The sequence below is a fragment of the Erithacus rubecula genome, assembly GCF_903797595.1.
Source record: "Erithacus rubecula genome assembly, chromosome: 22".
NCBI lineage: Eukaryota > Metazoa > Chordata > Aves > Passeriformes > Muscicapidae > Erithacus > Erithacus rubecula.
Genome location: NC_136674.1, coordinates 1,348,369 through 1,366,522, shown reverse-complemented (window position 1 = coordinate 1,366,522; position 18,154 = coordinate 1,348,369). Strand labels below are relative to the sequence as shown.

Here is an 18,154-nt window from a genome sequence, read left to right as displayed (position 1 = left end):
CTAAAACATTCCAAAATACTTGGGCACAGTTGCCAGCACTGAGTTCATCTGATCTTCCAAAACCCCACTAGGAATCCACATTTCTTGTTATTTCAGAGGATCTTCTGGCAATCCCAAGCAGAGCCAGGATTCTAACAGCCTCTAAAGGATGGTCCTCAACAGCTTCACAGGCCCATCATGTGCATGTTATTAATTTTCCAGCACTCCAACCCATGCTGAGCAGCTGCTTTCTCCTCTCACAGCCTGAGCTGCTGCAGAGTTGGGACTTTCCCTGCAAAGCTGGGCTGGGGTGGCTCATCTGTTTCACCCAGGATGAAAGATCTGAAAACATGACAGCTTGGAGGGCTTGAATGGGAATCATTATGTTACATAAGTGCTGTTATTATTCCAAGCATATCATGTGTTTATATCAAATATAAGTGCCAGATTTTTACCCAAATAATTTCAATAATTGCAATTCCCATCCCACAATTCATACTGTCTGCCAGAAACACGAAGCAGAAGAGGCATATGCACATCCTATAAATAGCCTATTTTTCATAAACAGGCAGAAATGATGGGAATGAATGTCTCATCAGAAAAAATGTAGGAACACAATGCAGGAACTTCAGACCTGACTGCTATTATGGGCAGTCAAGCCTCAACAGAGCTCAGTGCTCATTTCCAGCTCTTCCCCCACATGGATCATGTGTGAAGGGGGGAAAAGCAGCAAGAGGGAAGAGCACAGAGCCCTTCCTGAGTGCAGAGCCCCTGTGCCTGGCCATGGGAGCACAGCCAGCTCCTCCCTGCCCTCCCTGCATCCCTAATCCCTGCATCCAGGCAGCTCCTGCACTCCTAATTTACGAGCATTCAGTGGGGGACCCTTCTGACTTGGGAACAGATTGGCTCAGTCTAATGCTTGGAGATTATTAAAGGCAGAGCTATACTCCACTATCAAGTCTACAGATCTTTTATTTAGAAGATATGGTGCTCTAAATGCACAAAGAGCTCCCTGTCACCTTCACATTAAAGCCCCTAGTGCCTGGTAAATGGAATTATATAGCTGTCATCTCCTTTCCCCAAAGTTTTAAGAGTACAATGGGCTCATTTTTTCCCACTCCATCCCAGCTTCAGAACTAAGAGACCTACTTTGTATTGATTTAGAGTCTTGGAAATAAATAAACCTGCTTCTCCAATGTGATTCACAAGAAATTCATGATACACTATTGCATGATATATTTCAAGCTGCAGCTCTGGCTCTTTTTTCCCCTTGGTGAGTGATGGGGGAGGTGGGAGCTGGGGGGAGGTGGGGAGCTGACAGCCTGATGGTTATTGGGGATGGCTCCTGACTGCAAATCCACAGGCAGGTCCTGCTGCTGGAGCCTTTCCCTGCTCTCATTTGGTGAGATCAGAGGGGGAAGGGGCAAAAAAAAAAAAAAAAAAAAAAAGCAATTTTACTTCACCTGCAGGGAGCAGGGCAAGGTGCAGCCAGGTGCACAAGGATCCTGGAGATCCCAACACTCCTCAGAGACACAGAGAGCTGGGCACACACACCACAGATCCTCTGTTTGCAGCACCACACATTTTTGGTGGGAAGGTGGGAAAAAAAAAAGGATTTTCCACCTTGCAGTTATTGAGGAAGATTTTGGAAAATTTCTGGCTTGCAGCAGAAAAATCAAGTTTAATAATCTTGAGAGCTGAACTACAAACTAGAGATCAGACAGGCTTCAAATGACCTTTAAAATATTTGTTGTACATATTAAAAAGAAAATCAATTTGGAAATAAAAACCAAACAACTTTTCGTTCTACCCAAAAAATTCCAGAGAGGAAGCTCATCCATACTGATACTTTTTCCTGAAGAGCTCCAGTTGCAGTGAAGTGGCATTTCCAAATGAAAAATGTCTTGTCAAAACCCTCGTGCCCCTCTCTCCTCTCCCTGCCTGTGTTTTGCTCAAGGTCACTCCCTCAGTCAGTGGTAAATCAAAAGGACTCAATACACTTTGCAAACTAAAATTACAGCCCCTATTCTACATGGTGCCAACATCCATAAATCTCACCTGTCTCAGCCAGGGGTTCCCTCATCTGGATATGAACCCCATAAACAATATTAATGGTTGTCTCCAGCCTAAAGATCTTGGTCATTTCCTTTGTCACCTTCTGCACCCCAGAGGTTACTCAGAGACCCCAGGGCTGCAGTGCAGGGACCTCTTGACCAGGACAGTGAAACTCTGTTCACTTTCCAGTGTGAGTTTAGCTTTAGTCATAAGAAATGCTGCAATTCTCCAGTGCTGTTCCTATAATTCCCACCATGTGCTCAGAATCACAGGGAATTTCTATGGAAAAGACACCAGGCTGGTCACCCCAATGTTCTCCTGGGCACATCCCAAGAGGGATGGTGAGGACCAATAATTCTGGGATATGTTTGAAAAGTTCAGCTGCTGTGGAACATCAGGGAGCAGAGTTAATGCTCCATCCCCTGCAGGATTCCAGGAGCTGGGACAACAAGAGATTTGGACAGGTAGAATATGAGCCATGAGTAAACTCCTGTTTAGCAGAATTAAACACAGAGAGCCCCCACCCACACACAGATAAACTGAGCAAGATCTGTATTAAAAATGATAGAAGGAGGGAGAATAAAAAAAGTCAACAGGAATCTATTAGACTTTCTTCCCTAAGCAAACACCAAGGGACTGATAATGGCAGGGCTGGAATGTAAATTGTCTCTAATGGGAACAATACACAAATATCACCACTTAAAGAAAGGCAATTAAAACCAAAATGCAGCAACAGAGGGTGGTGGTTGTTTATCTGCACTGAGTTCAGGCATCCATCCTGCCTGCTCCACACAGAGCAAGGACCTGTGTGCCACCAGCAGTGCCACCCCTGCAGCAGCCAGAGCTGTGGATGAGCCTGGCTCTGCTGGCTCTGAGCCACAGCAGGGACACCTCCAACAGCCCCACAGGCCTGGTGGTGGATCTGGGCACCTCTGGGAGCTGGAGAACCCACCCTGAGCCCAGCAGCCCACTGCAGAGCTGTGTCCTGTCCTGCTTCCCAAGACTGGGATAACCTTGGGCAGCTCCAACCTCCACCCCAGGAACCAGCACTTGGTGCTGCTGGGTGTTGATTTCAGGTTGACACTTCCCAGCCCTCCTTGCTTAGCATTCCCCAGCACCCTGCACCCAACAGATCTTCCCAACAGTCCTGCTGTGCCACTACAGAGAGATTCATATCATGCATTAATAATTATAATGCTTCTCTGAATGACAGGGCTGGCACTTGCTGTTCTAACCCACATGATTGCTCTCACATGATTGCTTTGATCTAATCCCAAGACTGGAGTCATCTTGAGCAGATACTGAGCTATCCCTGCCTTGAATCACACACACACAAAAAAAAAAGAGCTTTCCACAGTACAAACCCCAAACAGCATCAGGCTCACAGGGCTTTTATTTATTTTTGCAGATTGTGGAATTGAAGGGTAAATAGTACTGTTGGCAATCACTGCCCAGCCTGTGGGAGCCTCCTGTTCCTCCCTGGGCTCCTCCAGGGAGCCTCAGAGCTGCCCAGACCTCTCTCACATGGGCACAGCTCCCTGAGCAGCCCTGACCTATTGTCTCATCCTGTTATGTGAATCCCAGAGCATCCAAAAGATTCTGCAGCACAATTCAGCACTGAATCAAAAATACAAAGATATTCTCTATCCAACAAGACCAAACAACATTTCTTTTTTTTTTTTTTTTTTTTTTCACCCATTCTGGTCAAAAATGCCACCCTACAACCAGGCAGGGAAATGAAGCCCAAAGTGCTGAACTGTGCTTTGAATATTTCAGGTTTTACTTTCTGACCCCTCATCTTCCCTGCAGACTCCTGGCAGGTGGGGTTTGTCCAGCTCACCCTTGGGACTCTTGGATGCTCTGAGCAAACCATGGGGGAGCACAGGAGCTGATGATTCAGGCAAGTCAAGACCAGAGAGTTTGGGGGAAAATAAAGCTAAAGCAGGAGGGAAACAAACCAGTGCTGGTCAGAATTCTGTCACCTGCAGAAGGGATGACAGCTTTGGGGCAGCTCTTCATCACCATCAAAAAACAAACTGAGAGTCTGGCTGAACATCTACATAAACTGATGGGAATGCTGCTTGGAGCAGCTCCTGAAAGTCCCAGCTGAACCTGGTTTCCTTTAGGAAAAGCCTAGAACACAGACCTGCAGGGAAAATGGGACTGAAAGCCACTATTTGTTTCCATTAAAACAACAATCTCCAAGATGGGATTTCTTTTAAACACAAAAGACAAGGGAGGAGCAAACTGATTAAAAATAGGTCAGCAGCAGAGTCTGGAACATCCTTGGGAGGACTGAAATGGAACTTAGCCCTGGAAGCACTGCAGGAATTGGGAATGGCAGGCTCTTTGGTCTTACCTCCATCAGCAAGAAAACCCATGGAATGAAGGTGCTGGTGCAGGGCACAGCATGTCACATCTGAAACCACCCCCTGCTCAGCTGTGACGAGGGAAGGGAGGAGGAGGAAGGTTTGGGGGTAGAAAAAAGGGGGAGGCAGGGGAAGTTTAAAAAAAAATAAAAATCTCTGCCTCAGCAAAAGTTTTCATTAAAATTTTAGACAAATGATCTCTGTGTCCTTCTCCCATGCTGCCTGGGGCTCCATGCTATTTCTATGCAAATAACAACCTCGTGGTTTATATCTTATTATTTCCACCGGAGCTGCGGCGACATGACCCGAGACGTGTGTGAGGTAGAGACAGGCACAGAGAGAGAGGGAGAGAAAGAGAGGGAAGGGAGGGAGGGAGATGGAGTGGCTGCTTGCTGGAGTGTGAAAAAATATTGTCAGGAGTGAGCAGCAAGAACAAAAAAAAAAAAAAAAAAAAAAAAAGGGAGAGAAAAAAAGAAAAAAATTGCAGGGATAACGTGTTTATTTCAGCCCCTCTCCCCATGTGAACCAGCATCTTTTAAAATTCATTGGGCATCAGGCGATCATGCACAATCCATCTGCTTTCACTTTATCATTTGCATTTCATGCCTCCTGGCTTTTGATGTGCTGATACTTTGATGCAGTCAGGAGACGAGCATTATCATTATTTCAATTTGCAGGGGGGTCAGCGGCACACGCTCACCCACTGCAAGGAAATGGCATTTGCACCTCTCCACCCCCTGCTGAAATGCACTGGGGAGACAAAAGGGGGGCAGCAGAAACACAGCCCCCTGTCCCCTGTGCTGGCAGGGCCCCAGAGCACCTCTGCCTGCCCAGAACAGACAAAGGCAGCTCCAGCAGCAGCTCAGGGAAACCCTGCCCAGCCCTGGTGCATCCCCTGCCAGGAATGGGGCTGCAGGATGCTTTAACCCTGCTGTCTCCCCAGGATGTGCCTCTGCTCACTGGCAGGGAGTGAGGAGCCAAGCCCAGAGCCCACCAGGAGCTGCAGCTGCAATGACACTGACCTTGAGCTCATCATCTGAGTTAGAGGTCACCCTCTGGCTCTGGCAGCTGGACCTTTCCCTCTACACCTAAACCCTCAGGCTGCTTCTACATAATGATCATGAACAAGACCAGCAATGGCTCTGGCTGCACAGAATGTTTGTCACCATTCCCTCCTGCTCCCTTTGTAAATTAGAAAGAATCCAGCATTTCACAGGGAAAAAAAAAAAATAAAATTAAACAACTTCCCAGAAAGCCCTGCCTGCTCTCTGAGAGCCCAATTGTCTCCACTGCTGCAGAAACAGTTTTGTGCTGCACGTTCTGCTGGCAGAGAGGAGACATTTTGAGGATGTGTTTGCAGACACAAGAAGTGGCTGCTTTGTCCTGCATCCTCTAGGAACACAAGTATGTGAAAGTCAGCAATGGGAAACCTGTCCCAGATGTCTAACTGGGAAAAGCTGAAGTCTTCATGATTCCCCTTTGTTTCTGCATCATCTCTCTCTCTCCTGAAGCCCCTGCCAGCCCAGCTCCTCCAAGGGAATGAGCAGCACCCAGCCTGACTCACCCCACACAGAACAGATACAACAGGTTTCCCTTCCCAGCCTCACTCCTGGGATGGAGCAGGAACACATCACATCCCACACCCAAACAGCCTCTGCACCCCTGCAAGGACACTCTGCAGAACTGGCCCCTGATCACTGACATGATCTCTGGCCCCAAAAAATCCAAAGTGGCCTCTAAACCCCAGGGACAAGGGTTTAATGGTTTCAGGGTGAGTCTGAAGTCACTCCATGACAGGAGGATGCCAATGGATCAGCATTCACTGCTTGTTTCAGATCCTCCAGAGGAGCAGCCAGACTGAGCTTGGACATTCCCTGGACATCAGTTCCCTACTTCAAACACTTCTGGGACACAACTGCAGCTAGATGCCTTCAAGAAGCCCTGCAGGGACTGAGGATCACAGGAAGCAACAAACACATCACACACACCCAGGAGTGGGGGGAATCCCAGGCTCCCACTGCTCAAGGGCAGGTGAATATTGCTGGTTTTTGCTGGGAGTGCTGGATAGGACACAACAGGTTCTTCCCTCACCTTTAGGCAGGTAGAGGTTCAGAGCTGACACAAACATCTCAACAGAGCAGAGTGGAGGGAAAAGGACACACAGGATTCTCAGGATGGGATAAATCCCACCAGAAAGCAGCTCCTTCTGCCTGTGCCTGCTGACACATGTCAGGTGCTTAATTCTGCCCATATGCTTAATTTTTAAGTGCCTAAAATTTAGTGAGATTAATCCAGTCCTGTGAAAACAGGCACTGACTCCAGAGGCAGGGAGTGCAGCTGAACCTGGGAAGAGGGGGAGAACTGAACAGCCTGGCCCTGCCATCTGGGAAACTCTGCAGGATCCCCAGCAAGTGACAGCTGGAACCAGGCAACTCACTGCACTCCAGCAAGCACTAAACTGACTCAATTCCTCTTTAAAGGCTGGATCTTCAAATGCCTCTTTTCCTCCCATTGATGCAGGTGTGTGTGATGTGTGTAAGAGATCTAACTGAGGGTGCTGCAGCCTGGAGTTGATAGGATCAATGCTTCATTTTCTGCAGAGCCCCCTTTATTCAGGGGAATAATTCAACAAGAGCCTGTTTTCCTTTATCTCCCATTGTCAGGCAGGCACTCCTGGAAACACAGCTTGCCATGGAGCACAGGCACCCCAGGTGCTGAGAGTGCCTGAGAACAAAGCTGCTCAATGGGGAAGGGCACTCACAGCACACAGCCCCAACTCCAGGGAAACAAAGGCTCAGGGACAGGGATGGGAGCAGAGAGGGCTGGGAGCTGTGTCTGCACCAGGCAAGGAGCTGCAGCCTGTGGGATTAATGGGCTTGGGGCAGCAAGGGACAAAATCTGCCTCTGGAGTGGGGGAAAAAAAAAAAAAAAAAGAGCCACTTTAGTAGTGAAGCTGTAAGTTATCTTTGTAACAGCCCCAGTTATTCCTGCTGACCCCACAGCCAAGATTTGCAGCAGGAAATCTCATTGCCAGCCTGGAAAATCAGCATGCAAGCTCCTCAGGGTCAGTGCTCCCCAGAACTAACACAGGGCTGGGGGTGACTGGAAACTCAGTTGATTCTTCAGATATTTTGGAGCAGGAACTTCCAGACACTGGGAAAACAGCCCTCACAGCACCCAGTGGGTGGCAGAAGATACCACCTGGGTACTCCTGGTATTTAATCCATGGCCACAATTTCTGCTAAAAGCTGCTTCAACATCCTTCCAACCCAAAGCATTCCAGGACAAGCCCCAGGTATGAGGTCTGACATCCCAGGACTGACCTTGTTGAGGGCCCCACAGCCTGTCAGGATGATGTGGGAGTTCTCCACCTGGATGGTTCTCTGGCCCAGCCGCACGATGTAGGCGCCGATGCCGATTGCCCGACACGTCACCTGGGGAAAGGAAAAAAGGAAAAAGGAAGGGGAAAAGGGAGAAAAAAACCAATTGATTTCTGTCTCTCCACACAGTCTCAACCTATTGAGTCAAACATTGAGATAAAACCACGTGTGTTTGTAGTACAAGGCCATAAAATCTACTCCCACTGGAAAATTCCAGAATCTGTTACTTTGTAAAGCACAGGGTGTGAACATTAATGTGTTTTATTTGTAAAAACAAAAAAGCAGCAACGTTCAGACTGAGCAAATATGAGGCCAAATGCTTGAAGTGTTTTAAATTGAGTGTGGAAGGGACCAGCCCTGCACTGTGCCAGGAGAATTGCTCAAATCCTACAGGAGCCCATTTCCATCAGCCACAGGGCTGATCCCAGAAGGATGGCTGGGATATCATCACAGGATTTTTAGCTGAAACAGACAATGCATTTGAAGAATAGAAGGCAGTGGGGGATTACCAAGCTGATGGTGATAACACTATCATAGGCTAAAGATGATTCTCCAGCAATCATGCCAGATCCTCTGAGGTTCTCTACTCCAAGCCCGTCCTCCTTGCCGATAATATCTGTTATCTTGTACCTGAGGGAGACACACACAGCCTTTGAGTCACAAGGTCCACTGATTTGCTGAATCAGTTTGCTACAAAGAAAATGAAAAGTGACTAAATATCATTAAGGCTCCAAGGAGAAATGTGCATAAAGCCCAGGCAGGAGCTGTGCAGGGCCCATCCTGCAGCACCAGGGAACAATCCCACAGCAGCAGCACTGCAAGGGGAAGTGCCAAGGGACAGGAGAAGTGTCCTGTCATTCCCACAGGATGTGAGGAGCAGGCTGATTGTAAGAAAAAGGGCAAGAAAGGAAGGGAATGCAGACAAAAGGAAAAAGAAAAACAAGGATTACAGCAAGGCTCTCACCTTTCCTTCATTCCTCCTTCCATGCCTCCCCTGACCCCAAGGAATGCCCCAGTTCAGGACATGCCATGCATCAGCCAAGGATGAACAGAAAGCTCTTCATTCCTACCTGGACTCTCCATTTTCCTCCACGTGTTCACAGTGGACAGAGTTCAGGGCACTGACTTTCTTATAGTCTTGAGGAGTCAGGTACAAGTATTTGTATCCCTGCAGGGAAAAACAGTTCATTGATCCCAATCCCACCTGTAATCCTTTCCTGATGCCCTGTAACCCCTTCCAAAAACAAATTTTCACAGGGGCAGAATTAAATTCCATTGAGTGATAGGAATATTCTCTCAACAGTGGAGATGCAGCTGAGGCCAGTGAAAGCTGGGAATGGTGCAGTATTTAGCACTAGCTTAGTCTTGGACGTTCCCAGTATTCCAGATCCGACACCAAGCAGAATTTTGGATGTGGCACTCAGAGAAATTTACTCTCATCTCTATTAGAAGAGCAGGTGTCAAAACAAGACAGCTGTGGGCTGCTGCAGTGCTGCAGCTCCTGCTGGCCTCACCTTGTAGGGGTTGTCTGGGTCCTCCCAGGCCACGTGGAACATGTGGCGGATCTCCTCGGCCAGCCCGATCCTGGCCCCGCTGTTGGCAGCCACGTAGATCCTGGGGATGCCCTGAGCCCGGGCCAGCTCGGAGGCCCTGAGGAACAGCACATCCTCCTGGGGCCCAAAGGAGCCAATCTTGTAGGTGATGTCATTGCCAATCACTATGATATCCCTGCCCTCTGGGTACTCTGGTGTCTTCAGGGTCATCTTCCAGGCCACCATGCCAACCTGCAAAGCAGCACAGAATTCATGTTGTGTCTTCAGGGGGTGAAGGAAGGGAGTGACACAGGGATCAGTTCTATTGGATTCTCTTGGGCTTGGCTGTTTTCCTGGGGAATTTGGGTAACAGCAGCTCTGATGGGCTCTGCCAGGGCACAGCACAGATCCTTCCCACATTCCCTGGAGCACGTTCTCCTCTGCTCCCACCCCACCAGGACACTTACACTGGTTTTTCCCTCTCCCTGCTCAGTCCAACACATTCTGCCCTCCCTCTGGCAGGGAGCTGTGCATTCCCTGTGCTCCCAGGTGGGATGTGCTGCTGCACAGGATTCCTGCTCACCTGCTCCTCCTTCCCAGCTATCATCCCACACCCTCACCCAACCCTCATTTTAAACACTTTTTATTTCATTGCTATCTCAAAACTCCCCCCATCCCTCCATTCATTTCTTCTTCTCTTCCCTTTTCCCTTCCCCAATTTTACAGCAGCTCCATCCCAAACCTGCCTGGGTAAGCAACTCTTTTTGCTGCATGTTTCTCTTTTCCAAAAACCAGGGGATGATGTCTCCTGGCCCATCTCCTCCCCTGGCTGCCCCATCCCTCAGGCAGCACTCCAGGAGCCAGCCAGCTCAGAATGCCATTAACAGATGGGAACAGCAGTGTCCCTTGAAAGCCACATGCATCACCCAGTCCCTGCTTGCCCAAGGATCATAAGCTCTGAGTACACATTCCTCAAGCCAATTGCACATCCTCTGCAATCAGCAGGGCTGAGACTCTCATTGTGGAGCCTCGGAATTCTGAGCATGATGAACTAAAGCAGGAGGGGGAGAGGCAGCAGATAGATCTGTGCCATTTAATCCACATCCAAATGGCACAATACACAGCCCAGATCCAATCAGCATCTGCAATAAGATATGCCATAATAGGCTCATTAAAAAAAATAAAGAGGCAGAGGAATTAATCAAAGGGTCATTGGAAGTAAAGCAGGCAGCAATCCAAAAATATTACAGCCAGCTACTGGCAGATCCTTCCTTACACCTCCCCTTCCAAGAGCTGAGATTGCAAGTTAACAGAGTGTTTCAGTTCACCTTCTCCTTGGATTCCTCCACTCCTACACTGACAAAGTTGAAAGGGAATAATCTGTTTGCCTCTGAATATTTGCAGACTTACAATTCCACCTCAGCATCCACCTGCAGGGTTTGGAACAGAGGGATGCTGCAGCTGCTTCAAAGAAGGGAACAAAAATCCCTCCAAGTTGTTTCCTTACAGCCACACTGATCCCATCAGCCAGAGCCAAGGGACCAGGGAGTCCCAGACTGGTCACACAGTCCATCCCATCCACCAGGATGGAAGAGATTTTCCTCACTGTCAACAGATTAATGATTTTTGACAGCACAGGAAACAAGCCAATTTAAGGCATTTCTTATTCAGAAAATTCAGATTGTAACAGGAGTGCTGGAATAGTTTCCTAACCTAAGATTGTGTGTCCTCTACACCAGTAAAGTCCCTTTTGCCAGTGTTCACCAGTAGAACAGAAAACAATTTAAGCCAGGGCACAAACTCCTGAAAATAGTTTACAGTTGAAAAATATGGAGCAGTTCCATACAGCTTAAGAAAAGGAAAATTAGAAATGCACCTCGATTAACTTGGGTGTCTTTTGCCCCCCCAGTTCATCACATGTTTTGTGCCATTTATCCAGTAATAAAATTAAACCACAGGGATCTGCACAAGTAAGGAATTTTTTTTGCTGTGAATTTGCTAGGTTTGGTTGAGATTTATGGGCAGTGGAGAATGGCTTTCTATCCCAGAAAAAAAAAAAAAAAAAGGAATAATGAGATTTTTAAGTTAACGGCAGCACTCCAAAAACCGGAGAGTTCCCAGGTTAATTAACCAGGCTGAGCTAATCACTAAGAGCACTGGCAGGCAACACAGGTGATGGTGAGCAGGCTCTTTTGAAGAGGCAGCACAGTTTGGAAGTGCTGCTTCTGCCACAGCTCCATTCCCAGCACACCCAGGGGTGAAGAAGAGGCGGAGGAAAAAATAAAAGCAGGAACCGTCTTATTTAACTGTTTTTATGTTGGCAAAATGATTTGTGCCACGGTATTTCCATAAGAAGTGGGACCATTATTCTCCTGTAGGAACACATTTGGTTTGAAAAGTATCAGTGGGCAGCACGTGAAAAAATCAAAGGGGATGAATAATTCACAAGCCCCGATCAGAAGTGATCATTATTTCTGATGCTCCAAACTGTGATTAGGATTCAGCGCTCAGCTGTCATTTGCTCCCTGAACAGCCCCAGCCCTGCAGAATTGCACGACACAGGAGATGACACCCAAGTTTCAGATGTGTAATTTTACACACACCTTCTCCCACTCCATGCTGGCCTTAATGGAAGCACTGAGAGGCTGGAACGGGCGCGCTGACGAACGGCGCTCGTTTGACACCCAGTGTCAACACTAATCATGGCCTAAAATTAACACCAAAATTGACTTCAACATTAATTGCACTATCGATGGGAACAGTAATACACACGCTGATGCAGTTCCAAATTGACTGCCAGTGGCAGCCAGAGCTGTTGACAACAGGCACAAGGGGAACAGGGAAGGAGCTGATCCAGGCTCTGAGCAGGGGGAGCCAATGCCAGGGCAGCTGCTGCTGGGGAGAGGGAGCTCTGCAGGCTCTTTCTGGCAGATTCTGCAATTCCTGGAGAAGCACAGCCAACAGAAACACAGAATATCCTGAGCTGGAAGGGATCACCCAATCCAACTCAACAGCACTGCACAGACACCTCAAAAACCCCACCCTGAGCATCCCTGAGCATTGTCCAAACACTCCTGGAGCTCTGGCAGCTGTGCCCATTCCCTGGGGAGCCTGTCCAGTGCTCCACCACCCTCTGGGGGAAGAACCTTTTCCTGATATCCAACCTAAACCCTCCCCTGGCACAGCTCCAGCTGTTCCCTTGGGTCCTGTCACTGTGCACAAGAGAGAAGAGATCAGTGTTGGTTTATTCCACTGCCCTCAGTACAGGATGGTGTTGAGACCAGGCTTCATTTCATCCATTTACATCCATATTTGCAAAGCTGAACGTGGGTATTTATTTGGTGCACATGCAGCAATTTTGGCATTTCATCATTTGAATCTGTTGCCTGGAACTTCAGATCTAGAAGAGCAACTCTCTGCACTCACACTGTGCAGAGTTTTCCAATTTCTATCTGGAGCATGAACCAGGAAAAGGACAGAGTGCACACAGAGGCATTCCAGCTCTGTGCCTTGACAAGGGTGGAGTGCCAAAAGCCAGGATTCCTTCTTGGCTCTGGGAAAGGTGTCCCTCAGCAGCCCAAGCGTGGTGTGGCAGCCCAGCCAAGCACACTGGCACGAGCTGAGTGATGGGAGGGAGCAGCTCCAGCCTGAGAAAGGTGCCAGGGACTCAGGGAAAGGTGTCCCAGAATCCCAGAACCACCCAGGTTGGGAAAGACCTCCAAGATCATAAAGTCCAACCTGTGAGCCAACCCCACCTTGCCACCCAGAGCAGAGTGTCACATCCAGTCATTCCTTGGGCACCTCCAGCACCTCCCTGGGCAGCCCCTTCCAGTCCCTCACCACCCTTTCCATGGAGAAATTCCTGCTGAAGTTACAGATGGATACAGACACATCACAGAGAGCAAAAGACACCCTTCACCAGGAGCTTTCCTGTGGGCAAGAACATTCCTGTCCACAGCATCCACCTGTTCAAACATCTCTATGAGAACAGAGAATAAAACTCTCCATTATAAAGCTCTTCCATCTCTGTTCCTGGAAGGCTTGGATTTGGGCATTTTAAAACCCTCCAAGAAGTCTGCAGCTCTCACTGCTGTTTTAATTCCCTGTGCCTGCCATAAAATGCAGGAACAGGGGGTGACAAAGCAGAACATGCAGCTCAACGATTAAGCTGTGCTTGTATAAAATGCATTAGCTACACCTTTCTGCCTCTGGCAATGTGGAAAGCCACCAGAGCAGCATTCCAGGAACCCTCTGCCATCCTGAATTTCCCCTGGCCAAACCTTCCCAGCTACCCAGGAAAGGTGCTGCAGCCAAAGCTCCAGCAAACAGCAGTGATTGTGGATTATTTCTGATGCTCGTGCTACTGAGGAGGAAAAACTGTGACATCTAGTGCCAGTGGGGAAAATGACACATTTTTCATGGGCACAAGGAGAAGGATGAAGGGGGATGTGGGGTGTTGCTGCAGGCCCTCCTTACACCACTTTCTCCTTGTCCTTGAAGATTAGTTGGGTCTTATCAGCAGCTGGTGCTCTCCTGGTGCCAGAGGATCAGGGGAAATTGTAGTCAAAATACATAAAGTGCTATAGAAAAGCATCCAAATGCCTGGCTCAGGACTGACAAGGAATACATTGACTTCTGCAAGGGGCTGAGGGAATTACCTTTTCACACTGAGATTTCTGCTAATATGCTAATCTTGGGAACAAAGCCCTGGGCTTTGCAGGGGTGTCACTGTGCTCCAGGTTTTGTCTCCAGCACGGTGATTAAACAGGGGTGGACACACTCCTGAACTGCTCTGTGCTCACCCAATTCCTGACTCTTTCAGAGATTTCCCCATTTTAGCACAGCCCACAGCAGGGGTGGAACAGGATGAGGTTTAAGGTCCTTCCAATCCCAGTCTGGGATTCTGTGACCAAGTGGAAAAAGAGGTGGATGGTCAGGGGCTGGGAAATCACCCTGAGTGATGGTGCTGTGCCCAAGGGCAGGGCCAGCAGCACAAGGACTGGGACCCTCTGCTCTGGAGCAACCAGAGCAGCCTAGGAATAAAGAGCAACTTGTATTTTCACAGTCCATTAATTCCTTGGCTTCTTTGTTGAGACCACAGCAAAGAGCTAATTACTGCAGTGGGTGGTGGGCAAGGGGAGGGGTCATGAATCACACAGAGAAAAACCTCTTGGGTTGAGAGAAGCCTTGGGACATCAAGATTTTCCTGAAAACACAGATTTTTGCCCAAATTGCTGCTTGCACCCTCTGTGAGGACAGGGGGAACCCCAGCCTGGAGCTCCTGCCCTGTGTCAGAGCAGGAATTGCAGCTCTGGCTGAACACTCTGCCCACAAATCTGCGTTTTATGCTGGTTTCTCAACTCCTGCCATCAGCTCCAACACTCAGGGCACTCAGCTCAGCTGAATGCTGTAAGAGCAAGAGTGGCTTGACCCTTTTCCACAGGAGGAAATGGAACTGTCAGGAAGGCCAAGCCCCAGTGCTGGGGCTCCCACTGGAAGGGTGGGAATGGCTCTGAGCTCTGGTCCAAAACAAGGAGAACAGGAACCTAAATGTGCCCAACAACAACAACAACATTCACATACCACAACAACACCACCAAACAATTCCCAAGAGATTTTACTCTTCACTAAAAAACACAGTGGGCAATCCCTCCAAAGACTTTGAATTCAGAGAATCAGCCCCTTTTTTTTGCTGGCAAGAAAGAAAAATAATAACAAAAATCTTACAATTACCTGAGAAGTTCCTATTTCACCTGTCACTCAGCTCACTGGAAGCAGCTAGGGCAGGGACACTCCCACTGTCCCAGGCTGCTCCAAGCCCATCCAACCTGGCCTTGGACACTTCCAAGGGAACCCACAACCTCTACAGCCCCTCTGGGCAAGAAGACATTTGATAGATCACATCAGATCAGATTAATTTAAATACCAACACTCCACACACCACAACAACCACGTAATTTCTTTACAGACTGAAGTCTACCAAGGGTTAAAAAAAAAATCTCCTAATTTTTTTTTTTTTTGGTGGTCTTTGGGTACAGAATCTCTTATAATAAGACTATTTGTATTCATACTGGCAGAGTAAACACTACATGTTCATGCCCAGGCAGCTCTGTGCTTGTAATTTCAGCAAGAACAGAGAGATGTCCCTGAGGGACTTTGCTATTTCCCCAGCCACCATCCACTCAAAGGCTGAGTGAGAGCAGGCAAAGAGAGAAAGATGATGGCACCAGGCTCCCAGCAGCCTCAGCCTGCACTGCCAGTGCAGGGAATAGCTCATTCCAGCTTTAATTACACCAGTTTAAACACTTCTCCTCAAGTCCAGCAGAAGATAAGGCAGCAGCAAAGCCACAGTCACCATCAGGGCAATTTGCAAAAATCCTGTTCCAAACCTTCCCCTGAAAAGATCCATGTAGGAAATGGTGAGGAAAACTCCTGTTTCCTTGCCCTGATGGTTTGGAACAGTCTCTGCAAAGCTGAAGCTGGGTACTTAGGAAAATATGGTTCAACACCACCATGAAAAAATAAATTATTCCATCACTTAGAATTGTTCAAATTCAAATTACTTCAGAACAGTCATTTACTAATTCCCACAAAAATAACCACCACATCTTCCAGTGGTTCTCTTTACTCTGCAGTCATCCCAAAGCTGCAATTTTTGCCTTGCTAATGGGAAGGCATCCCAGCAAAACCCCATCACAACAGCAAAGCCTCTTCCTGCTCGAGCTGCAGGAGTGGCTCTGCCATTCCCAGCACCAGCTCCTTGTAACTCTGGAGTAAATCCTGCTCCAGAGGGGGAGGTTCCACACACCTTGATACAATACGTGGGGAAGATGGAAATGGAAGTATAAAATAAATTCTTTTGTGCTTTGGGTTGGGTTTTTTTTTTTTTTAGCAAATGAAAATATTTCTGTTTAGTCTTGTAAAACACATTTTGCTCAAATACAAACCCCAGTTACCTGGAACAGCTGAATGAGCATTTTTTAATTATGAAGCCCAGCATAGGCACAGGTTTGAAATGGAACCATAATTTACTATGGAAGTTAAAATACCCATTGTAGGGAAGGTATTAATTTTTAATGAAACAAAAAAAAACCCTCATTTTCACCAGTGAGATTTCCTCTGCGAGAAGCTGAGCGAATAGATTTTGTGCCTGGCTGGAAAATTTTCATTCCCATCATCCAAACCCAACCCTGGAGGGGGGCAAGGAGGGAGGAGCAGCATGGAAAGGAGTGGCACTTGCCTCATTTCCCCCTGGCAGCCTGTTCATGTGCACCAGCTGGCCCTGGTCATCCAGCACCAGCTCAGTGTAGGTCAGGATGTCCGAGGGCAGCGGCGCCGGCGGCAGGAAGGCGTGGTCATTCATGGAATTCCACAGCTTGATCAGGGACTGCAAGAGAAACTCTCCTTAATAATGTCACCTGCAGGTGTTTTTGTGTTCAATCCAACCCAGTGTGGTATTCCCAAAAGAGTTTGGGATTATTCTCAACAGAATCTGGGACTATTCCCAACAGAATCTGGGATTATTCCCAGCTTGTTCATGCAATTCCACAGCTTGATCAAAGACTGGAAGAGAAATTCTCTTTAAGAATGTCACCTGCAGGTGTTTGTGTTCAATCCGCCCCAGTATGATATTCCTAAGAGAATTTGGGATTATTACCAGCTCATTCATGGAATTCCAGAGCTTGATCAGGGACTGCAAGAGAAACCCTCCTTAGCAATGTCACCTGCAGGTGTTTGTGTTCAATCCACCCCAGTATGGTATTCCCAACAGAGTTTGGGATTATTCTCAACAGAATCTGGGACTATTCCCAACAGAGTTTGGGACTACTCCCAGCTTGTTCTTGGAATTCCACATCTTGATCAAAGACTAGAAGAGAAATTCTCTTTAAGAATGTCACCTGCAGGTGTTTGTGTTCAATCCATCCCAGTGGGTATTCCCAAGAGTTTGGGATTATTCCCAACAGGACACCCTGAAATCTCCCTCCTGACAGTATTTCAGGGATATCACCTGCTCTGGGATTTGATTCATGAAAGTTTCCCCCAAGTGAAATTTGAATGAGGTGGTTCAGGATAGAACCCAGCAAACTAGAAACACCATCTAGGGAGGGCAGATGAGAAGGTGGGAAAACAAAGAAATGGCAAGAAGAAAGGGGAGATGGTTTATGTTTCAGCTTCTGCTGCTTGACTCATTAATTAAATTCCAGCAGCACTTTATCCTAATTTCATTCAAAGTAGATTCAATCTATAGTTGATAATCCCTGGCAGCCACTCCAGGCCCCTGGCTCCCCTACAATCAGAATAGCAAAAAGAACAAGAAGAGCTCAAAGAGCACTCACCTGCCTGAACATCTCAGGAATGTCATAGACATATGATGTCCCTAAAGTCTGTGCCTGGAACCTCTTGGACTGCAGCAGGTCTTTGGTCACGTAGGGAGTGTTGATCAGCATCCCATGGAGTGGTCCCTGCTTATCTCCATAGGCCTGGAACATGATCTGCAGGACAAACCACAGCCAAGCCCTGCTTAATCCACACTTCTGCACCTGAGCTGGTCCAGCTCTTACCAAAAACCCCCAGGCTGCTCCTGCCTTCTGCAAGGCTGCTCATGCTGAGGCACCCCGTGCTCCACCACACCTTGGTACCCCTTGGAGACACCTCCCTGCACAACCCCAGCATCCAGCACTGACAGCTGCATCCCTGAGGAGACAGGGACACACCCAGAGCATCCCTGGGACACACAGAGCACCCCTGGGACACACAGAGCACCCCTGGGACACACAGAGCATCCCTGGGACACCCAGAGCCACACCCAGAGCACCCCTGGGACACACAGAGCACCCCT

The 18,154-nt window shown here is 48.1% G+C and overlaps 1 protein-coding gene across 6 annotated transcripts in view; it reads right to left on the bottom strand.

Annotated features, from left to right (window-relative positions):
• Window positions 1-18,154, bottom strand: part of ACACA (acetyl-CoA carboxylase alpha) — a 100,308-nt gene that overhangs the window by 25,159 nt on the left and 56,995 nt on the right. For 4 of the 6 annotated variants that reach the window (XM_079325281.1, XM_079325282.1, XM_079325284.1 and 1 more), the window contains 2 exons: window positions 17,652-17,807; window positions 16,475-16,702 (listed from right to left, as the gene is read on the bottom strand). In XM_079325281.1, coding sequence (XP_079181407.1) covers window positions 16,490-16,702; window positions 17,652-17,807 — 369 coding nt within the window. In that variant the 3' untranslated portion in view covers window positions 16,475-16,489. Of the gene's footprint in view, window positions 1-7,726; window positions 7,838-8,292; window positions 8,414-8,853; window positions 8,952-9,297; window positions 9,568-16,474; window positions 16,703-17,651; window positions 17,808-18,154 lie in introns of those variants that run through there. The other 2 variants (XM_079325285.1, XM_079325286.1) reach the window with 1 other exon arrangement.